Source organism: Chelonoidis abingdonii, chromosome 6 (genome assembly GCF_003597395.2).
Source record: "Chelonoidis abingdonii isolate Lonesome George chromosome 6, CheloAbing_2.0, whole genome shotgun sequence".
In the NCBI taxonomy this organism is placed as follows: domain Eukaryota; kingdom Metazoa; phylum Chordata; order Testudines; family Testudinidae; genus Chelonoidis; species Chelonoidis abingdonii.
In genome coordinates, this window is record NC_133774.1 from 104781329 (window position 1) to 104805990 (window position 24662).

General features: G+C 39.3%; 1 protein-coding gene across 3 annotated transcripts in view; it reads right to left on the bottom strand.

Annotated features, from left to right (window-relative positions):
• Nucleotides 1–24662, bottom strand: part of LOC116823190 (transducin-like enhancer protein 1) — a 94227-nt gene that overhangs the window by 53259 nt on the left and 16306 nt on the right. For 2 of the 3 annotated variants that reach the window (XM_075067299.1, XM_032777586.2), the window contains exons 5-6: nucleotides 19274–19336; nucleotides 18204–18278 (exon numbers count right to left, since the gene is read on the bottom strand). In XM_075067299.1, the coding sequence (XP_074923400.1) occupies nucleotides 18204–18278; nucleotides 19274–19336 (138 nt within the window). Of the gene's footprint in view, nucleotides 1–18173; nucleotides 18279–19273; nucleotides 19337–24662 lie in introns of all 3 variants that reach the window. The other variant, XM_032777589.2, reaches the window with a different exon arrangement.

The following is a 24662-nucleotide window of genomic DNA, read 5'->3' on the forward strand; positions in this document are numbered from 1 at the left end:
TTCCTTAGAGGTTTTTAAGGTCAGGCTTGACAAAGCCCTGGCTGGTATGATTTAGTTGGGGATTGGTCCTGCTTTGAGCAGGGGTTTGGACTAGATGACCTCCAGAGGTCCCTTCCAACCCTGATATTCTATGACTTTGGCTTATTTGTAAGGACTCTCCGTTATATAACTATCTGCAGAATGACTGCTATAATTGCTATAAAATAAGGGACTAAATTTGGTCTCTTGCAACACTGGAGCTATTGCACTTGAGTGTGTATGATCTGAATCTAGTTTCAATTTAAAACTTTATTTATATTCCAGCCACGCATAGACAGAGTGCTATATGAAACACAGATGAAGACAATCCCAGCCCCAAAGAGCTCATGTTCTGTTTCCGTTAGAAAACGCTCAGTTATTAAGGGTATAGCTACACTACGCATCTTTTAGAGCTGTGCCACTACAGCTGTGCTGCTAAACGCTACACAGCGTAGCTGCTGTTTGTCGGCAGGAGAGAGCTCTTCTGCTGATAAACTGCTGTTCACACAGGTGCTTTTCATCGGTAAAACTTTAATCATCCGGGGTGTGTTTTTTGTTTTTGTTTTTTTAAAACCCCTGAATGACAAAAATTTTGCTGACGAAGTGCCAGTGTAGACAAAACCTAAGATATCTTAGTCATCTTCCCCAGCACCCACTCCAAACAGAGAGCCTATGCTGTCTGCAATGGGAAAATGAAGAAGGAGCAGGAGAATGGATAACAGCAACAATCAGAGGACATATTCACAAAGTAGGCATTCACCACTTTAGATGATAGCAACAATTATACTATGCATATAATCACCTTCCTGCCACTTCAAAGATACTAATGCCTGCTCTGTCTCTTTTTAAGAGCTCAGCAATAGTGAGCCATAAAACTGAAAAAGTTGGTAGAGTATCACGGTCTGACAGGCATGCTCATTAGCACTTAATTAAAATCTAGACACTTGCCATAAGAAACGTGCTCAGAAGAATGAGTAACAGGTCTGTCTTACCACCAATTACTATCACTGCTTGCAGAGCAAAAGCTGTGTCGTGTGTGTGTGTGTGTGTGTGTAAAATAATTGCAATGATGCATGCACAAGCAATTGTATTGTGGTAATCAACCACAGTATTGATTTAAAAGTAATCTCTAATTGAACCAGAACGGCTTTGTTACAACCACCTTTCCCCACTCCCCAAAATCCTTTTAATATTGGCAAAAGAACAATTCAGTTTATCATTTGAAAGCTGATTCAAACAGCATTTATTTCCTCAAAATTTCTGTCCCAATTTCCCCTCACCATCAAAAACAGCTATCACAGAGCAATATTTCACTGACCCTCTGGTTTGGAATAAGGGTGTTGTCAAAGTTCACATCTAGTCATTAAGAAAGATAGTTTTGTTCAAAGCATGGGACTGCGACTGAGTAAATCTTGGTCCAATTCCTAGCTCTGTCAGGGGTTTCCTGAGATATACTGGCCAAGCTTAATCTCTGAGCATTAGTTCCCCATCTGCAAAATGGTGATACTTCTTCCTTTCTTTAACTCATCTACTCTATTTAGATTGTAAGCTCTTTTTACACATCTATATTAGGTATCAGCAACCTTTGGCACGCGGCTCACCAGGGTAAGCACCCTGGCAAGCCGGGCCCGTTTGTTTACCTGCCGCATCTGCAGGTTCGGCCGATCACGGCTCCCACTGATTCCAGTTTGCTGTCCCAGGCCAATGGGGGCGGCGGGAAGCAGCGTGGGCTGAGGGATGCACTGGCTGACGCTTCCCGCCACCCCCATTGGCCTGTAGCAGTGAACTGCGGCCAGCAGAAGCTGCGCTTGGCCAAACCTGCGGACATGGCAGGTAAACAAACAGGCCCAGCCCCCAAGCGTGCTTACCCTGGTGAGCTGTGTGCCAAAGGCTGACGATTCCTGATCTATATAGTGTGATTTCTGAAGTGTCTAAATACCTAGGACCTGCTTAAATTCACCTGTAGTTTTATATTTCCATTGTTCTTGCATTCTTCAACTGCTGTGTAGTACATTGTATGGTACCAAAAGAGAGGCTACATTTCAAATTCTGAGGCAATTGCATTTCTGTGGAGATGATGATTTTATACATCATGGTGGAATGTGGCCCTTTTTATTATTTATATATTTTTACATATATATAAAAAAAATCAAGGGCCACATTCCACCAAATATACCAGAGAGTAACTTCAGTGGGCCACATTATTAAGGGTTGCAGAGCAAGACTTCATGTTTGTAATAAGTTTTAGAAACCTTTGCTTTGAAAAGTTCTGTTTAAGTCTTGATGATTCATATCTATTAAAAACACAGAGGTTCTGATGATTTGAACCACTAATTTCTCTTACGGGTACCGCATCAAATTTATTTATAAGTCTGCAGAGGTGTGTCACATTAGCATATGATTGTACTTACCCATATAGACTGATCTATCCTGGCGTCCCTATGTCTATATCTTATGTACTTATTTGGCTCCTACCACAGTCGTACCTCAGCACCTCACACTCTAATGTATTTATCCTTACTACACGTTGTGAGGTAGGGAAGTAGTTACCCCTATTTTATAGATAGGAAGCTGAGGTAAGGGAAGACCTGGGCCAAGACTGACAAAGATCCTTAGACACTGACATTTTCAAAGCCACCACTGAGCTGCCACCTAATGCTGTACGCACCTAAGTCCCCAAAGTTTCCACCAGTTGGCATTTGCAAAGTCACCTAAGCCCTGACACAATCCCACAGCTAACAAGCTATTTGGAGCAACACCGCAAGTCAAAGTTACAGAGGCCCTGAAGCTTTGCAGGGGAAGCACCTCTCTCTTTAGCACAACCCACTACTGTAGGCATGCTCTGAATATGGCTAGGAACCATCAGACTTTGCAGAAGTAAGGCCAGATGCAAGCCATGGATAGCGGAAGGGATCCAGTATAGCACAGCCAGCACAAGACACCTGGGGACAAGGTAGGATGCATGCATATGTCTTCTCTCTCCTGGGGATTAGGGCATTCACCCAGAATATGCGAGACCAGAGTTCAAGTCCCTGCTCCAAATCAGGTCTGGGTTTCCCAGATGTGCAGTGAATGTCCTAATCCCTGGCCTACTAGCTATTGTGGGGACTCTTATTGTAAAAACTGTGAAATGTGTCTGTTTTGCGCAAATGGTTTTGGCTGCTAGCTCATGGGCTACCTAAACAGTTGACCTGGGCCAGGCACCTAACTGCTAGACAGGGTTCATGACTGATCCCAAGCACAGGGAAGCATTTATCTCCAGCCTGTCAGCCAGGCACATAAGTCTCTCCCCACCCCTTACCTCAGCATTTCACTGCTGACTAGCTTAGGTGGCTTCCCATCAACTGACTTCTGGGGATTTCTCTCTTAGGCATCTCTCTCTCTCTCTCCTCCTGTACTGTAGAGGGAGTGTGGGCACATAGCTTGAGGCAGAGGGCACCTATTGGTTAGGTGTAGAGTGGAGGAACAGCCAAGTAACTTTGAGGATTTGGTCCTAAAGTGACTTGCCCAAGGTCACACAGGAAGCCTGTAGTGGAGTAGGGAATTTAATCCAGGGCTCCCAAGGCAAGCAATCTTTGCCAGGAGCCCATTCTCCTCTCTACACAGTGATTACATTAAGTTTCTAAGGACTTGCCTAAGTGAACATTTAGGGCTTGTCTACGCAGGCAATTAACAGAGCTGCAACTTTCTTGCTCCGGGGTGTGAAAAAACATCCTTCTGAGTGCAGCAAGTTGCAGCGCTGTGATGTGCCAGTGTAAACAGTGCCCCAGCACTGGGAGCTACACCCCTTATTGAGTGGGTTTTTTTAAAACGAGGCATGTTAAAAAGCTGCCATGGCAACACTGCCCCAGCAATGCTTTAGCACTGCTAGTGTGGACTAGCCCTTAGCGCACAGCACACTAGTGGGGGCAGATTAACGCCCCATCTGGCTGTGAACTAGGTGTTCGCTTAGACAAGCCCTAAGCTCAGTCATCCTCTTCCTGCCCAGGTACCACGTTACTCTACAACTCTCTCCCCACTAAACTTACCTCCTGGCTTCTTCCATCACTCCCCTTTTCCCAGTTCCTGACAATGGAAAAAAATTGCTAGTGAGTTCTTTGTTCTGCCTGCCAAGCAGAGGCAGAAGCAGCAGTTCCACCCCTCCTCAAATACTGCAAATAAGGGAAATGCTCCCAAACTGGTAGTCTCTCGCTTGTGCACACATAACAAGGTGGCAATCTCCCCAGCAGCAGTCTGTCCTCGCTTGTTCTTCCTCAGCTCCTCTATACAATTTGATATAAGGTATGTACAAAGCATCAATCACCTTAATATCTTGCCATGGGGCCCAAAAAAATAAAGGGCACAAGATGCAGAAAAAAGCAGTCACTGCTTTCACCTTCTGGGGCTCGGTCACAAGTTGTAACTGAAGCATATTTAGTTTCCAGGCAAGTGGCTGAGCCCCAGAAGATCTATGTCTTGTGCCCCTTATTTATCATGTGTAGTGCCTACATATTAAGGTGACTAGTGTTGTATACGTTCCTTATCTATGTTGCATAAAGGAGCTGAGGTACAGCAAGTGTGGGGAGGGACGACCATCTTGGGAGAGCTCCATCTTGTTACCTAAGCACAGTGCATGAATATAGTCACACATTATATAAAGACAGTACAGTATAGAGTATACATGCCACTCCTATACTTTTACACACACCTCGTAGTTCCTAGATAGCGAGTAGGCTTATTCAGAAACATGCATTTTGCACCAAGTTCTGAAAATGATTATAGGTAGTACATACTCGGCTCTTCCAATAGGGTGATCCACAACCCACCACTAAAAATGTCCTAACACACAGATCCTGCTAGTCTCAGCATGGGCAGATGTAGCTTCTGTGTCCCTACTTTGATCAGCAGTCTAGTGTCAGGGTGTCAAAGGGAAAAAACCAGCAGCCAAGGACTTAGAATGAACAGGCACAGAGGTTACCTGATTGGGCTGAGACCAGGTTACAGACTCATAAAAGGTGAAGTATGCTCAGCAGTTTGGACATGGGGCAGATGCAGACTTTTAAATTGGGGTTTGTCCTCCTGCAGTCAGGCCCTGGTGCAAGTAGAATTTGCAGGGCTATCTCCCAAGCCACAGATCAACAGCTACCAAAGAGCAGAGCTAGTGTAGACAGTTTCACCGCCCAGCCAGAAGCCTGAACCATATTCTTAATGCCTATTATGTGCAGAGTGGTAGTGTCAGACTACCCTGGTGAACTCAAGATGAGTAGAAGAGAGATAAGTAGTGCTATTACCAGATTTAACCTCAAAAACTAAAGCTCTCTCCTCCACAGCCACAAGTCTTTCTGCCACCTTCTTTTGCGCTATTGAAGTTCTATCCCATCTCTACTGCAACACTAGAAATCTGGACTATGAGCAAAAATATTGTATCCAGATTGTTTCCCCCAATAATAAGCACATCTAATCAAATCGGGGGACAGGGACACACAACTATGAAGAACGTATATGAGCATATGAAATATTTATTCTATGCAAGTTCTTATATTGCCCTCATCAGTATAGTGTCTGAGCACCTTCCAGTAGCATATTACGTGATATAACTAATATCTGTTACACGGTATTCATTCTCACATCCTTTCCCTAGGGGAGGAATTGCATCTGTATTATAATGCTGCATTTGGTTTTTGTGTTTTACGTACATTCTGCTGTGTATTTCCATTAGAGAATGCAAGCTCAAAGATGTGCAACATGCACTCTGAGCAGAAAGTCATACTGTTTGTAAATACATTTGTAAATTGCAAATTAAAACAGGCACACCTACACTGAGTTTGGAAGAAGCAACGACACTTTCCTAGAGAACAAACTGAGCTTAGTTTGAGTGGTTATACAAGTTTTATCTAAATTTGCCCCAATTCCCACCCTAATTCCTGTAACTCAGCCTCTCTCAGGTCATAAGGACAGAGTACACATTGCAAAATGTAAACTCTCTCAGACACACGTTTCTTCCAGCAGTCATTAATGTCTCTTACCATATGAAAGGCTACAAAAAAGGCTGTCATTGCGTCTCACATACTGAGCTGGCTCCAGAATGAACAGGGTCATAAGTAAGAGGGCTAGACTTTTCTGCACATCCTTCTGTTAGCAATTGGTGCTGAATTTGAAAGGGAAGGACGAAGTGCATTCCCATACTTCAAAGCTGCACTGAGATAGATGACGGAGTGAAAACACCCCCGCCTTTATAGTCATATTTCCCACTTCCATCTTTACATTGATCCTAGTGAGCATGGAGTCCAAAGGACTTTTGGCCCTCCAGGATTCTGCTACCTATGGAGAATGATGGGAGTGGTTCTGAAAGTGTTCTAACACCTGTGATTACTTGCTTATCTATGTAATCAGTTTTCAGGAAGTTTCTTGACTCTGCACTACTACTAGGGCAGCTCCATTGATGGTGGCAGGATTCTAGTACTAACACAGAAAAGACTAGTATTTCTACCACCATGTCACAGCCACTAGCTCTAAGCATGTCCACACAACACAGTGGTAAAGGCACTTATGCCCTTCCCGCATTAGCGCTATTTCCATTGTTACTACCACTGGAGCTGTCCCAGTGGTACTGAAAAGGTGGGAGATTTCCTGAAGAATGCTTGGGTAAGCACAGACACTGTTTAAAGCCTTGAAATACTGTTCTTGCTAGAAAAAGACTTTCCAAATTCAGCCAAAACAGAAAGTCTGTCCAGCTTTCTGAGGGGGCAGAAAGACAGAAGGGAAAATTTATTTCTACACTCAGCCTTACTGCCTCTTCATCCCCATGTGCACTAGTGTTGCTTTGTTTAAATGTAAGCACCTAATTTTTTAAAAAACACAGCTTTGGAAACTCATGGTAGCTAAGACAATCCTCAATATACCTGAACGGTAATAAACGCAGCAGTGGCCAGGAATACCTTTTCAGCTCCAGCTAGCTCAAAAATGGTCACCACTCTTCAGGGATACATAGCTAGTCACATAACATACATCTTTGTAGCCTCAAGGTTAAACCCACTGATTTTGGGGCTATTCTTGAAGGCCACTTGGGATCTCCAGCTGGTGCTGTATACAGCTGGTTGCCCTTTAGGAAGCAGAGTCCAAAAGAAATCACACTCGTCAAATCACAGAATATCAGGGTAGGAAGGGACCTCAGGAGGTCATCTAATCCAACCCCCTGCTCAACGCAGGACCAATCCCCAACTCAATCCCCAAATGGCCCCCTCAAGGATTGAACTCACAACCCTGGGTTTAGCAGGCCAATGCTCAAACCACCTAGTTGCTCACTCAAAAGCACATTAGCAGCCCGGAAAGTTGTAGCCACCTCATAAGATACAGAGGGTCTAAACACTATTGCCCCTTATCTGCACTTCCACAGCCACACTTAAAAGGAAAAATGTTTCAGCGAGAGACCTAGAGTGCTTAAGGTAGTCTGGGGGAAGAGTGCTCTGTGGTGCCCTGGAGTAGTCTTGATTAGCATAAAGAACTTTGTCAAGTACACTGTATATCAAAACAAAGCCCAATGCTAGTATAAGTGTGTGAAAAGGCCCACATTAAGGACATCATCATCCCAAGCTTTCCAATGACAGTAGATGCTGAATGTCCCTCAAATTTGTCTTTTGGACACCATACACTTCCATCCTGGGTTATTCCAATGAGAGAGTCAGCAGAGAAGAGTACGTTTTCCCAATCATTATGTTGTGCTCTTTTTTTGAGCTATTTAACCACTGCATCCATGAGGCTGGGATGTTTGTCCATGAAGCTGTCAAATTAGTTGTATCTCTATGTTCAATAATATCATAATCCAATTGTTGGTTCGTTTCTCTCTGAGTTCATTTGTGAAAAGTGAAAAAAAAGTTAGATTGCTACCTTCATTGCTTAATTTTCATCTAATTTCTTTTGATTTAGGGTGGATTAAAAATACTTCCTTCCCCCCCATCATCAATCTTATTTAAACCTGATTTTTTATTTAAATATTTGTTTTTTTAAGATTTTTTTCAACTAGCTTTGAAATTGACAACTTACATTAAGGTCCAACCTTATTAAAATCATTTAATTTAAATATAAAAATAAAATTAAGCAGTGCATGTTTGCTGCTAAGTTTTAAAGGAAGTCAAACCACTGAACTGGTGGAAATCAGTGGTTAAGCACCTGGACCAGAAGAGTTTGCTGATGTGCAAAAGCTGTTTTTGACAGCAGTAGCCTTTCCTGAAAATGGAGAGAGAATATTTTCTTAATTTCAGTTTATTCAACTAGCTCAGTTCAATGACTAGTTCATTCAAAAGTTAAGAAACCAACTGGAAGTTGAAAAAGTGGAAAATCTTGGTGTCCTCTTTCAATCTAAAAATAAAAACTAGGTGTGAGGGTAAGATCTACTAGTTTTAAAATCCTGAAGGACACAGGGACCGGAAAACCGGTTCCATTAACTACAGATAATACTTCCTTTTTTAAATAAATCCATTTAGTTCTAAATGCAAGACATGTTTTGAAAACAAAAAACAAAAAATCAAGGCACTTTTAAGGTAGCTTTATTTAATAAAAAAAATTTGAAATGCTAGTTTTGTTCATTTAATTGTGTTCTCATCTGAAGAAACTGACAAATCACAAATAAAAATTCATCTAGTGAATAAGGCATGCATTATTCACATTTTTTACTATAACAAAAAATGTAAATATTAAGAATCTAAATAAATGCAAGTTAAGCTGTTCAACTGCATAAATTTAGTGTAAAGGCTGTTATTTAATAGCAGATCAATGTATTTTAATAATTACCAATAAATGCAAATCAACCTTTGTTCATAAAATACTCTTTTGCATTTGTGCTTTTTAATTAAAATCATTTAAATCAAGTTTTCTTGTTTGCTGATTTAAATCATGATTAAAAACTAGTGACTTAAAATAACTTTAATTTAACTCAATCCACCATTTTGAACTGTCTGTACTTATTTCAGTTCCTTTACTTCCTCTTTCTTTCTAGGCTCAGATTTTATTTGTTGGGATTTGAAGCTATAGTATGCCACAGAAAAACAAACAGGGAAGTGCACACTGCTGCATCTACACAGCTGAGAATGAAATCTTTGTAGCTCTGCAGAAGTTATCTGAAAGATCTCCATTATGTGAACAAGTTATAGTGCCCTGTGTTGGGGAAAAGAATGTCTCTTCAAAACAAGGGAATAGTGTCTTCAGCAAACCTGTTCTATTTCTAACTACACAAAATGTGACCCTGCTAAGAGATTTAAGTCTACAGAGGAGTAGTATTAGCAAAACTATCAAAACCTACACATTTCATACATCCAGCTCATAGGTGATAATGGGACTTCGCTATTATTTAAAAGCCTAAATGTCTCAGGGGGGAAATCCTATTTCTCTTTCCTGCTTTCTTATAGACAAATGCATGAAAACAGGATCTTTATTGCTCTTGCCACTTATTTTGCCTTCCCACAAAATCATAATCTTGCTTGGCACCATTTACTTCTGTGGAGATGACTGATGCTAAAACAACGTCAAATTACAAAAAACGAAAATTACTAGCAAGTTTACCTTGTTTTAAAGCAACTGCCTTTTCTATGGAGGCTAACCTTATATTAGCAGAATGGCTTATGACTGTTCTTCACATTTTCCATAAGAAATCAGCTAACGTTTCAAAGCTCCTGCCTTGTTCTTCATTCAGCCCATATTTTAAACCATGTTAATTAATACTCAACCGCTCATCTCAAAAAAAAAATCAAGGAAACTAACAAAGTTCTCAAATTTGTTTGACTGAAATGAGGTAGGTTAAGTAGGAAAATGAAACACTAGCTAAAAGCAACTCCTTCCCAACTCACCCTCCAAATTAATTCCAATTCCAAAACTAGTTCAACTCAGGGTGAAACAAGGGTGTCAAACTCACTCTGCAGAGGCATATATACATATATTAATGAATTAAAACCCACGTCACACACACTGCCTTGATCTACAAAGTTAGGGACATGAGACCCTCAACAGAACATCTACATGATAGGAATCTTTACAACTCCATGACAGGCCAAGAAGCAGAAGATTCAGAACCACTGCCATTTCTCTTCCTTTTCCATCCTCCTTTGTCTATTGTATCTTTCCTTATGTTCCCACGATTTCTTGCATTATCTTCTTTGCAATCTTCCCCACCTCACATTTCAGAAGAATCTCAAACTATTTCCACTCTTACCTATTCATCACGGGCCCAAAGAGGTTGTGTGTTCACTGGGGTGGGGTGTTTGTTTTTAAAAAGTCCCTAATGAAAGTGAGTGGGCAGGATACAAGGTTGACCTTGACTAGGTAAAGTCTGCCTGTGCCTGGTCTTAACTAGAATTTTACACCAAGGTACCAATCTGTGTAAAACACACAGTTTTGGCGACGAAAAGGTAAGCCACAAGAAAGATGCTTCTCGTCATCTTCAGCCAACTTTAACTTGAGTCAACTGTCTACAAATTTGTTCATTAACCTCACATTAACTGGCAAAAGTTAGTGTGAACACTCCCCACATATTTGTTCTAGGAGGCAAACATTTGTTCTTCCCTTCAGTTCCCATGAACGAACACCCTTGGGTAAAGAACAAACGTGTGGGGTGTCCACACCAGCCTCTACAAACAGATACCTCAGTTAACTCCAGGTTTAAAAAAAAAAGGTGTCGAATGAAGACTTATCCGATGGGAGCAGATGATTTGCTGCTTCCTCCCTAGGCTTCTTATCAGATGGACTGTTCTGCTTCCCCCTGAATGCTTTGGTATCTCCTTCTTAGGATATCTCTAGATCTTATTCTTTTCCTACAGACTAGCATTACACTATTGTAACTCCTTATTTTATTTTAATACATTCTTCATTTTACTTTAAGGCAGTGGTTCTCAACCAGGGGTACACATACCTCTGGGGATTTGAAGAGGTCTTCAAGGTGTACAGCAACTCATCTAGATATTTGCCTAATTTTACAACAGGCTACATGAAAAGCACTAGTGAAGTCAGTACAAACTAAACTTTCATATAGAAAATGACTTGTTTATACTGCTCTATATACTATATGAGCGTTTCTCAAACTGGGAATCATGATTTACTTTATAATTATATGGTAAAAAAGAGAAAGGCAGCAAATTTTCAGTAATAGTGTGCTGTGACGCTTCTGTATTTTTATGTCCAATTTTGCAAGCAAGTAGTTTGAGAGAGGTAAAACTTGGGAATACTGTATTGCTTTTTCTCAAATTCTTTCCTTAGCAGTCAGTAGAAGGTACAGCAGCTCTTCCTTCTTCTAAACCTCTGGGAAGAATGCCCAGAAATCCAGCAACATCTAGGTTTTCTCCTCCCTCCCTTCTGGCTCTCAAAAGACAAGCCTAGGCCCAATGTCAGGAAGATGAAAGATCTTACTGTAGGTTTCCGCAGTGCAGAGTATAACAGTGCACTTTTTGAAACAGTGGGGCTGAACAGCCCTACCCCTCTGTATTTGCACATTGAATGGTTTTTTCTGCTTAATATGATCAGCAGTTAAGCTTTCATTGAGTAAGTATTTTAATTACATTTTTAATACTTATAGTATATATCGTTATATAGCACTACAGGTGTGAGACACTTGCACAAATAAGACGTGGTCTTTGGCTCAAGGACCTTACAACAGTAAAAAAGAAAGGGAAATAAAATGAAGGAAGTTGGAACACATATGAGAGAGAAAGAATTTTTTTAAGTGGTAGGAAAAAAGGGGGCGGGGTCAGCATTGGTGGAACAAAAAACAGTGAAGGATAGAGCCTGGAATATTGGACCAAGGAGAACAGTACAAAGGGGAGAGGGTGAAGTACAATAAAGGGAAGCACATATGGCGGAGTGCTGGCTCTTGCTGGGAAAATATCTCTCTTATTTGCCAAGGGAGTCCCCAAACATTGGAGACAATACTACATGGGTTGACATTCGAAGAGCGTTCCTAACCATAAAGGGCTAGAAACTAATCAAGTGGGTATATTCTGTAGTATCTTACTCCATCATGGAACTCAACTGTTATATTTGGACTGAACCAACAGGCTGGGCATCTGAAACCACTTAACTAATCCACTTTGAGAGTGGTTTTGGGGATAGAGGAGCAAGCCTTTAAAACACTTAAAGCATGTTTTTCTATTTTAGACAAATTTTTGCAATTTGGTCTGGAAATTGACAGGGCTAATGAATATTACTAGAATAAATCTGTCAGCACGTGTACTGCTCTCAAAATTCTGCAACCAAAAACAAAGAATAATTTTTTGTTGGGTCAACCACATAATCCTTGTAATTCTGCCCATCTCCATCTACATTTATTTGCAGGTTCATTACACCTCTAAAATATAATCAATGCAAGCATATCCATACTGTTTTGAGATGCAGAGATGATTAGCTGAATTACATATCAGTCTAAAGGTGATGTGAGTATTGTATCCTTTTTTGCTTTTTTTATGATCGATGTAGAGGGACTTGAAAGTATTTTCCCCATACACCTCTACCCCGACAGAACGTGACCTGATATAACATAACTTCAGATATAATGCGGTCAAGCAGCGTGGAGCCCCACTGCCAGAGCTCTGGCGGTGATTTAAAGGGCCCAGGGCTCCCCACAGCAACTAGAGCAGCGAGCCCTTTAAATCCCCACCAGGGCTCTGGCAGCCAGGCTCGGGCGGAGATTTAAAGGGCCAGAGGCTCCAGCCGCTGCGGCTGGCGCACCAGGCCCTTTAAATCACCGCTGGGGAAGCCGGTCCGGTCTGGTATGGCATACTGGACCAAACCCGATATAACATGGTTTCACCTACAAGGCGGTGAGATTTTTTGGCTCTCAAGGACCGCGTTATATCGGAGTAGAGGTGTACCTACTTGCTTTATAAAAGTCTTATCTAGGAGAAAAACTAATCAACGGAAAACTACTGAAGTGGTGACAGACAAAAGACAAAATAAAAATTGTGCAATGGAGAGAGGAAGGGAGTTTTAGTCAGTTTAAAACAAAACACACTGTTCAACTTCACTAACGTTTTGGACACTGACCATGCTGTCACCCCTTGCATAGAAGTACCATTCACATCTCTCAGATTCTCCAGCAAAATCATGGAAAACATGACGATTATGATTTCCAAATCCACACAGACATATTTAAGCCCCCTTTCAGGTCTTCTTTATATAGCAAAAGCCACATACATAATTATTAAAGGTCACCTTTAAATATTATTTGGAAGTGTTGTATTTATGTTCATCATTGCTTGGGCTGTAGCACAGAAAGTATACATAATTGTTCCCATCTTGCAAGAATGTGTATTTTGAGAACTGCAATTACCTTGTGGCATGATTTTCCAGAAATGGGTGCTCACAACTTGAGTGAAGGGAAAAAAAATAAAATAAAATAAAAAAATCACATAATAAAATAAGGAAAGCTGAAAGTCAAGGTATCTACTTAATCCCCAACATTAAGCAAGTCACTTGCTCTTGAAATAATGAATCTTGCCTCAGCTGCGATAACTAAAAGGAAACCGATTACTTGGTTTGTATCTAATGCAAATACACAGTAAGAAATCCCATGTAATTTAAGGCACAACACAAGTTTGTGTATGCACTTTTGTACGTACTTAAAAACTATAAATATCTGAACAGCAAAGTTTTAGCTTGTTTCTTATAGGTTAGTACGCTATGAAGTGTATCAAAAAGATGCATAAGTATCTTGCACTCAGCTTTCTTTTTAAAGAAAACTAAGTCATTGTTCTTAAACTGCCCCACCCCACAAATATCATTTGGCACAAAATACAGATCACTGTTGAGAAGGATCTAAACTAAAGTAATGCTACAGCTGCTTAGCCCCTCCCTTGCACAGAATTTTGCATTCATTTCTGTTCTAGTCTGTATTTTTATTCTATAACAAAACATACAGCCTAGTTATTTATAGGCTTTCCAAGGATTAACTACACACTCATAAGAATAAACCCTCAAGAGATTAACCTCATCCTCTTAAGCTTCACACACTACCATCCCAGAGATAGCTGGCAACCACAGCCAAGGAGAGAAAAATAATTCAGCAGTTTGCTAATCCTTTAGCCAATCACCTCATGCAACAGTGGAGAACTCTTTTGGAGGTCTACAAATCAGTCTGTCTTGAAAAGTACTGTCAATCCAAAAAGATACATTTTGCAGAACCATTAGCAACTAATGTCAAACTAAGCATTCATGTCTGTAGGCTACATTCTCTATACTAAAATAGCTTTCCAATTTACAGATCTGTAGTTCTAAATTAAGAATGTACACTTTATAGAAATGTCTGGATTTTATTAATGTTGCCCATATATAAATCTTGCAAAATTACATTATTGCTGACAGTGGGATAGACTAATTATAACTGTCCCTTAGCTCTTCCTGATGTGAGCTGATAGGCATCTTTGATTTTCCAGCTTGTGGCTTAATCATATCTTTAAAAAAAAAAATCCCTTCAAGTTCTACCATGATAATCCACTTAATCCTTTCATGCCATGATCTGGATTCTCCTCAACCCCCAAACAGACTTCAGGCAAAGCTCTGAAATCAGTGGTGCAAAGGAGTTAACAGGTGCACCTATCCTTTAGGATCAAACTTTTCATTTAAGTATCTAGCAAATCTACTACTTAACTCAATCAACTTTAGTGAGAAACAGTAATACAATGAACACTGGTGTAATTCAAAAAAAATAACAGACGTACAATGGCTGAACATGCAGAGATATGTACAGTGGCTGAAAAGTAAAATAATTAGCTCAGCCAAACTGTAGTGGCTTGACATGAGTAATTAGACAATCCCAATAACACATTTCAATAATCATTAGTAAGGGGCTGCGAATGAGTGTATGCACGAACACACCTCTCACAACTGATCTTCCAACATCTAATTAAAGAAGTTAACACTATCTGAATTTTATTTTTATTCATTAAAGTTTCTGAATGCAACAGCGCACTCATTACTCCTCCAACTTAAATATACTTTCTTTACATACACTGAATAAAAATTGCTTTTACATGCTTTCAGTCTTGCTCTAAATTCAATTTTCTCAAGTAGCTAAAGTAGTAGTGTGTTTGTATTTTAAAAGTGGCCTATCAAGAAACAAGTCTTAAGGCTTGTCTACACTTAAAACATTAGTGTCACACCTGTGATGCTGTAGTGCTTCAATGTAGACACTATCTGGGCTGAAGGGAGGGATTCTCCCCGAGAGGTGGTAGCTAGGTTAATGAAAGGATTCTTCTGTCGACCAAGTGCTGTCTACAAAAGGACTTAAGTTGGTTTAACGATGTTGCTCAACGGTGTGGATTTTCACACCTCCAAGCGACATAGATGGGTCAATCTAATTTTTTAATGTCCACTAAATTACAAGGTTTGGTTTTGCTTTCCCTCCCCCCCAACTCAATATGTGCGCCCAATGGAAACACAAATTCAGTCTTGACTCTTTTATAACTAAATTAATGAGGCAAGACTGAATATGGAACCAGTTATTTTGAATTATACCATGTCAAGGAATCACAATCCTTTTTTAAAATAGGAAAGAAAAATCAGTGCTCAGACAGAAATGCCAAGAATGCAGATTTTACCAAGTCAGGGAGAACACCTAACTGAACATCTGCTGAGAAAATGCTTAACTTTCTTCCCATCCCCAACATTTATGGTACAGAAATATCTTTAGCATGATGATGCCATAGGCTACTTGATTGTACCTTATACTGTTGGAGAATGCTTTGGTCTATTTGCATTTTAAAGAAGTCTTTCATGATCTTTCACACTCATAATAGATGTCTAAACCGTTAAATTACTATTTCTTTTCTTAGCCTGAAAGACACTGCAGTTTAAGAGCATGGCCCCTTCTATTGTTCTTTACACTAAGTCGGGTTCCTGAACAATACTGACAGCTGCTATCAAACTGGGCTGCGTTTACTTTCAGTGCAGCTGCTGATTGTAGGAATAGCCAGCCTCCTGATCCTCCTCCCCTCTGGGGAGACAGGAAGACACACTGCATGTTCAATGAAGGGGAGCAAAGGTCCACTGAATTGTCAACCCAATTTTATGCTACTCTGATTTTCCAGGATGCACACAATCCCTTTCAAACAAAATCAAGCTTATGTCAGAGCATGAAACTTATTGTGCAGCATAGGATAATTATTGATCACCTAAAACTGTAAAAGATCATTTTCACATGCATCTGATTTCTAGTATGCATAATACACAGATGTACAGTGAAAATTAAAATACATCTGTGCTAACTACATGTTTATGTCCTCATTTACAACATCTGAACTATGACAGCATTGTTGAGTACTCTTTCATAAAACAAACGGAAATGTTTCTACTGAAGGATCATTGGTAGTTTAAAATTAAATAATTCTGAGATTTCTATTCATAAGATTAACATACCTCTCCCTACCTCCAAAAAACCCTGCCTACAAAATAGTCTTAATTGTACTCTGCAGTTGTAGACCTAAGAACACAGAAGTGAACAGTACACATTCAGGAAATGCCACTTGGGACAACACTATCATAGCGAGTTTGGTAAGACAAGTTTTGTATGCAGTAAGTTTTCGCTGTCAGGACAATTTCTTGGTCCAATGACAAAGATGTTTTAATGCCTTTTTTTTATATATATATACACACACACAACGCACTGTGCAAAAGTGTCCTACAGGTTTAGTCCACTATGAAAAGACTTTTTATTCAGGAACTGCCCTCAGTGAAATTGTACACTTTTAAAACAGCAAGAAAACACCACTCTATAAATCTTTGCTAATCAAATATTATTCATACAGTATGCTTGCATGTATATTTAATTGATCTTCAAAATAAGGAAATTCATTACACACGCAAAGCACAGAGAAAACTGCAGACAAATGCAGATGTAACTTTTATTAAACATGATTAGTGAATTAATTCAGTAACAGTCAAAATTTGAAAATAAGGGAAAAACGGGGTTCCAATTTGAAGGGGGGTATGTTTATGCAAAGCTAATCTGTCAAGTGTAATAAATCAGCTTGAATAAAATTTAAGCTGAAAATCCACTGAACCTCCCCATTTGAGGGAGGGAAAAGCTATTAAGAAGAAATGAAGGTCACTCTCCTAGTTTATTTCACCTAATTGAGTGCCAATAGCTTACCACAGGCAAGCCGACTGCAGATCTGCAATTGAGAAACTGATGAAAGGAGAGTTTTCAAGCTGAGGCTCATTCTTTTAATCTTCCCTCCCTCTTATGTCCCCCCCCCCCCCCAATCTCCAGTTGGGATGTAATTTTAAGCACAGATGGATTAACTGGTTCCATTGTCTGTAGACGTCATTGGACTATGGCACTGTTAATCCGTACAGCAGCATGTCTAATTATCATTACAAAGTGTCTGAGGGAACTATAAAGACCAGCAGGACATCTTCTCACAAGCAATTAACATAAATTGATAAATGAGTAATTTGAATCCGCTCAAGGCGCTCACATATGAATACAATCAGAAAGGACGGCTTCTTGTTTCGGCTACTTCTTTCACTTAGTCTGGAAGGGCAGAAAACATGAGATATATTCTAGACTTAGTGATGGGGGAAATGAACTCATGCAGTGGAAGGAATGCACGGTTCACAGAGTTCATTAATGCAGAACAAATGACTTGTGATTGACAACCAGTCACAAACAAGTAGTATTAACTTATTTCAGCATAGTTAGAAGCACAAACTTGGTGAAAGGCTATTAGAACATTATGTCAGACAATTAATACTACTTCAAAAGCAAGAGAAATTTCCTTTCATTACCCTGCTACTTTAAAATTCATGAAAAAAGATGCAGAAGAAAAGAAAAGGAAGACGACTGAATAGTTGTACAGGTTCCAAAAACTCAAATGTCATAAAAAGCAGGAGGTACAACAAAGGTAACTTAGATCAAGTAGCATACAATACCCATGATCAATAGATAATAAATCTTCCCAAACTCCCTGGTCTTTCTTGCAGCAAAGGTTTTGATATAATATGTGAGTGCAGGGAATGAAAAGACATTCTGTTACAAAATAAGCTGCTGTTAATTCTCCCTCCTCTAAAATCTGAGTGAGCCAAGTCAAATAAGTCTGAGCTACAATATTAGGTATCAAAACAGAATTAGATATCAAAAAATTCTCAAGTTTATTTTAAAACAACCAAAGCAATAAGAAATGAAAGCTGGTTATACACACTGTAGGAGGTAGACCTGGAAGGCCACGTACCCCGATGATGGCATTTAGTTCAGCCATGGTCACTTGTTTGGCACGTTCTACTGCTTGGGCCACTTGCTGTTGATGCTATTTAAAAAAAAAAAAAGTTAAAAATTTGTGTTATTAAGCTGTTGAACTAGCTTCTCCTCTTCCCACCTCTTAAAAACATCAGTACATTAAAACTGAGACCAGTATGCACAAAAATAGTTTCTGTAAAGAAATCTGCACAGTAAGGCAGAAGCCCAGGTTATCTATTATAGATAATCTTATGCCAGTTAAGATGTAAAAGCACTTGATTTGTTACTCATTGTTTAAGAGAGTGAGGCAAAAGTCGTAAAGTAACTTAAATGTTGGAAACTTTTAAAGAGAATATCTTCTAGTAACTAAATCATTAGTTTCCAATTGAGATGAGAAGGTTCTGACCACTTTAAGCTAGTGTCTATTTTATAAGTCGTTTATAACTCCTGCATCCAATATAATGAACATAGTGGAGGTATCAACAAAAAGACTAGGCAGCTTCCTACATTTAATCTAACAAGAGCGTGAAATAGTCTTTGCAACTATGAAGTATTTGAAAGTCTAATCCAAAGCAGTTCCAATACTGAACAGAAGTAGTCTTTAATATGCTACAGTTGTAGTCAAACAATGTTTTTATATCCTTGAAAAACATTTTGTATTTGAGTTACCAACTGTGTGTTACCTACCCAAAAATAATATATGAATATTTCAGCATTGAAGGCCAACGTTCTTATTTACACAGAATGTAACACTTGACTATTAAGTAGAACTTAGTATTGTCATTAAAGATGAAAACAAAAAGTTGTTTTATAGTCATTTTATAGTTTTTCCTGAAGAGAATTAATTTGAGGTTAAGGTATTGTCACCAGTTCTTCAGTTTAAACTCGGATGTTAGACTAAATTAGCGGGGAGACCCGGGGGAGGAGGGGGGAGTTACACACTTCAGCTATAACAGATGTTCCTCACACTTGAGCGTTGTGATAAAATTAAGATCTTAAAACTAGCTAATTTGCAAACAGAGAAGCAACATAATTGCACTTTAACAGCTGAACAGTTTTACTTACTTCCTGAGACAAAAACGGGATGACTTGTGCACAAATAGTATTCAATCTCTTGGCGATTTCTGTCTATAAAAAAAAAATAAAAAAATAAAAAATAAAAAAAAAAAGGTAAATATTTGGGTTAAAACATGCATGAGGTATGTTATCATATATCAGCTAGTTTACAGGGTCATATATTAAGTACAAGTATTGTAAAAATTCATAAAGATGTCTAGTGAAAGTATAAATGATTACTAATAGGCCCCTAATCAGGCCATCAGGCCATTGACCTAGTTCGTTACTCTAGGACATCTGCTATGTCTCAAGCACCTAATCTCTCTATATATTTAAGGAAAAAACTGGTCTTTATAAGTAGCTCATTAACAAGTAAAGGATTTGTTCAAATCCAACATAAGTTAAAGCATTTTAAAAGGCAGATTTATTACTCAATTTACCAAGTTGCACAGAATAGTGTTCTACTAAAATGGCATGTGAAGTGAATATTCTTTCGTGTGATTTTTATCAGGTGCTGTGTTTAGACAATCCTTTTAGAGAGCAAGATGTATTGCTTGCCATGAGGAATTTACAATTTAAAAGCCAAGAAAAAAAAGAACACAACAGTTCAAATAATGGAGAGGATGGAAAAGGTACAGCAGAAAGGATTACTGAAGAGATGCATATGATAGAGGAGAGGGTGCTTGGCAGGTAAGTAGAGGTGGGGAGCATGACAGAAGGGCATGAAGAATGTGACATGGACAAAAGGAGCAGAAAGCAAGGGAGGACTGAGAGCTGAAAGAAACAACAGACATGGAGGTGCAAAAATTTTTTGCAGGACCTTGAAACTGAAGAAATTGATCTAACAGAGGGGATAGTGAAGATAGATTAGGAGTTTTTGAGACAGCAAGACAGAATCAAAAGTGTACACGAAATACCCAAGGGACAGGTGCAAAACAGGGCAGACACTTGGCAGAGAGATCGACTTGAGAAACATCTATTTACAAAGAATTGAAATAATGGAGCAGATGAAGAAAGGAACAGAACCCTGAAGGCAAACATACAGGGGGCCTGGCAAGGATAAGGAATCACTGAAACAATGGATAACTTATCAGAACAAGACTACAGAACTGTAAAAACCAAAGGAGAAAATGATCAGCTTCACTGAAGACAGCAGAGAACAGAGCTTAACCGGTAAATCTCAAATATTTCATTATCAAGGGAAAGGATGTTTTTACCTTCCTTCTCAGACACAGCACAGCCTAGAGTACAGCACGTGCCTGCTGGGGGACCAGGAATTCCCAAATTCTAGTCCCAACAGTCACTGACATTCATCTTTTTTACATACAGAATTTCACACATTTATTTATACCTCACTACACGCCTATTAGTCATATAGTAAGTGTCCTCCAACTTGTAGCATGTCAGTATCAGAACTAAGATTAGTAGAACCCAGATCCCCTGACTCCAAGAATTGTACCTAATACCCTCTACATCATCAACATGAGTCTTCTTCATCCCCCCCAATAAATCACTAAACCCTACATCTCTGTTTCCCCGTCTATAAAATAAGAGATATGGTTAACAGAAGATAACAGTCTGTTGATAGCAAGGATTCTCCATCCATTTACTCGAAGTCAAATTCCAATATTATGATGAATAGAGGAACTCTTACTCAAAGATCTTAGCTGCAGCTCATAGCTGAAGATTCTGCTGTGAAGTTAACCACTGAACCACCTCCTTGCCCAACCACCCTAATGATCCTAGGAGCAGATTTTCTGTCCTATTCTGCTCCCTTTGCACCACCCAGGAAGAACAAGAGACGTGGAAGCCACCTGCAAGTTCCTTGCAAGGATTCCCTGTGTGTAGGGTAGTGCCCAGCAGGTGCAGAACTAGTAGAATTGCCTGAGTGCTCCCCTCTCCACAACCCTTGGCAGGGAGGCTGGAGAAGGAGAATACACCGAGCTTAGCACCCTAGGGAACTAAAGCCAGTTGATACAAGTTAAAATAGTCCCAGGGCCCTGTACCCTGCATCAGAGCTGGAACAGAGAATCAGGGACCAGCAGCCAGCTACTTGATAGCTGTTTCACTGAAAACTGGCACAACCAATAGTATTCCCCTTAACATGATTTTTTTTTTTTTTTTTTTAAAGGGGTGAGAGGGTGGAAAGGAGAGAGGGAAATAGAATTCCCTTTCCTCAGAGGAGGAAGGAGTGGTTGCTTCTCTGACCTTTCCTTCCCATTCCACAGGATGAAAAGTGCCCAGAAACAGCTTTTTTATTTAAATAACGGTTGGAATGGAGATCATTTTATTTGCATTCTTAGTCCAGGGGGGCAGAGTCTGCCTCGGGTCTTCAAGTGCTAGTGCAATCCAAATAACAAACAACAACAACAACAAAAAAGAATAGCATCAGTAATATGGGAAAGCTGTTATACATTTGTAGCAGTTTTAAAAATGATCAAGCTATTGTTGGCCAGTTTGTGCATTATGTGCATTTTTCCTAAGTTTCACGTACACAACTAACCCTTATGTAGTTACCAAAACTCACTCTTTGCAGCATGTTCCCCACACACTATCCCCTCCTGAGCTGGAGATCTGCCAGCAATTAGGATGCCAGTAGACTGCTGTGTAATGGGGTTGAATCCTCATGAGAGGGGAGTGGTAATATATAGTTCCTGATCGACTGAATGACCTAATTAAAATTAGGTCATAAGTCCTTTGTTTTCAAGATGGGAGAAGATAAGTTCTAGTTTCAAGTGGAAAGCAGTTCTGGTCAGATGAGCCTAAGTGAAGATTCTCTGGCCTCTAATCCTTTACTGTAACTGATTAGAGATTTTGCTTTTGGGGGTTAGTTGTGTGTTTTTTAAAGCAAGATTTCTAAAATATTTGGTGTTTCATGGAAGTCTCACATTTGGAGGTGTGGACCCTCTGTTCATATACAGGGATTAAAAAAATTGAATGAAAAATGGTTCAAAGTCAGTAAAGCAAGACAACAGGACCACTGATCACTTTTTGGTTCCAAGTAGTTGTCCATGAAATTTAACATCCTTATAGCATTTTCAAATTTCTTTTCCCTAAAAAACCACTACATGGGTCAAACAAATGTGAATCTCTTGATATTGGTGGAAAATAATTTTTTGACCTTACATCACTGAAGTATTTGAGAATTAACTTACATCCAATCTGCATTTCAGAATTTGTGGAACACTAAGATATTTACATAGTTCAACCAAAGAGGTTACCAGAGATATTTGTGACATGAAAAATAATACATGAAAAATCAATAAGGTTTTTGGGTTGTTTGTTAAATGCACTGCCTCCACTGTTCCTCTTAACTCTTGATAAATGTCACTTTTTACTTTACAGTGAAAGGTCAGTTGTTAAAACATGAGACAAAGTGGGTGAGGTAGTATCTTTTATTGGACCAACTTCTTCTGTTGGTAAGAAAGATGCTTTCGAGATAACACAGAGCTCTCCACGTTGTTAAAAATGGGCACTTACTACTTCAAAGGGGCACAATCAATTTAAAAATCTCATTTTCATTTTTTGACTCTGGCCCTAGTATTGTAAAAATTAACATTTATTACTACAGCCGAAAAAGAAATGTCTAATTTTCAACTTTACGTTGTTCACAGGATCAAACCATGGATCGAGAGCACCATTGCCTATCTCTTGCTAGCATAATAGCAGCACCCAGACACTGTTCTGGTGATGCACACGCGTACATATTTCTAAGGCCCTGCAAAAGTGTTTACTAGAATAACCACAACAGTAAACCTGAAACTGAAGAATCAGCATATGAGCATGTGCACTGAGAAGAAGGGGACTGAAGAGGCATTGTTCTTGGTCTCATCCAAAAGTCCCTTCTGAACCTAAACAATGGGGAAGCAAACTCTTTAATATTGTCTGGGTGTGGTTTTTTTTGTTTATTTGTTTTAAGTTCATACCCCTACAAACTCACCCTTTGTTAATGAAGATCCTAGCAATCATGATTTGTAAGTCTTCTGCAAACCCATTAGCAGTCTTTTGAGCCCCCCCTCTTCCCTCAACTCCCATGGACATGCCCCAAATATTAAGTGACCTCGGTATTTTGATAGGAAAAATGGAACAGTAGGCCGATGACCCCATTTACTGGTCATTTCACCAAAATGCCTTGAAATTGTTTTAGATCAGGGAACTAAAGGATGAATAGTTAATCCAGTTATGTAATACCATGCACAATTTAGCTTGCCTTCGCTGCCTACTGCATCACCTTTGCAACAAGGTTCATGAAAAAGTTGACTCCATAGGTATAGAGTGAAATTCTCAAGGGCTGAAAAATCAAAACAGATTTTTACCAGAATATGCCAAGTTTCAAGAGTTTACTAACATAGGAAAAACATACAGTCACCACCATCACAGCTTTCACCATCCTCTCAAGCCAACAAAACTTGGTTTTTAAAACGTATCTTCAGGAACATATAAATCTTGGAAAGCTTAATCTTGAAGATGAAAATTATGGTTAAAACCATGTAACAACATATATATTGATGAGAAATAGTCGTACATCTAGCTACAACACTCAATTCCTACAATACCCATAGATAATACCACAATATTTAACAGTTACATATGCGTTTTTCCACTTTGACAACATTACGTAACAAAACCTTCCTCTATTCAGACTTGTGTACCTAATTAGTAATTTTCCTTTGCACCTGCCTCTAGGGAGCTTTTAAAATACTGAAAGTTAGAAATTTCAGTTCAGAAAAAGACATTCTTCAAGTATCCACCAAAAATCCATCAGCAGCTATTAAAGGGATTATTTAATACCCAAGCTACATCAGTTTCCTCTCTCAAACACTGGAAGTACGACTAGTGACCAAGGAACACTTAACTTTGCCCTGGCTCCTCTGAAGTCTTTCTTCCCCAAGGGTTAAAAAAAAAAAAAAAAAAAAGTTGTTTCCATAAACTTAGGCTACCTAGATGTATACAAGTAATTAGTTAGTTCAGTTTCTACATATTCACCTCCACCATGTTACTACCTTGTAAAGAATATTAATTGCTCATTTAGCAATTCAGGAAAGAACATGAGTGTATTCAATGTTCCTATATAATTGTGAAAGTTTCAAATGCAGATCCAGAGAGGACTACAGCCATTTAAATCCATCATTGCAAGAACAAACTCCCATCACAATTCTCCTAGAAATAAATATGCTTGAAAATCAAAACTCATTTCCATTAAGAGAGTCTGCATGGTTTAGCTAACCATGACTTAAGTCACCAATTTTTGAGGCTTATAAAGATAGACATTTATATTCAGTCATCTGGTAGTTGCTAAGTGTTCTTTTAACAGTTACTTGGGGGCAGTCTCCAATTTGATGCAATCCTCAGATTGTTTTAACTGCCCTATGTATGCCTGAAGACCAACAAGGTTGGG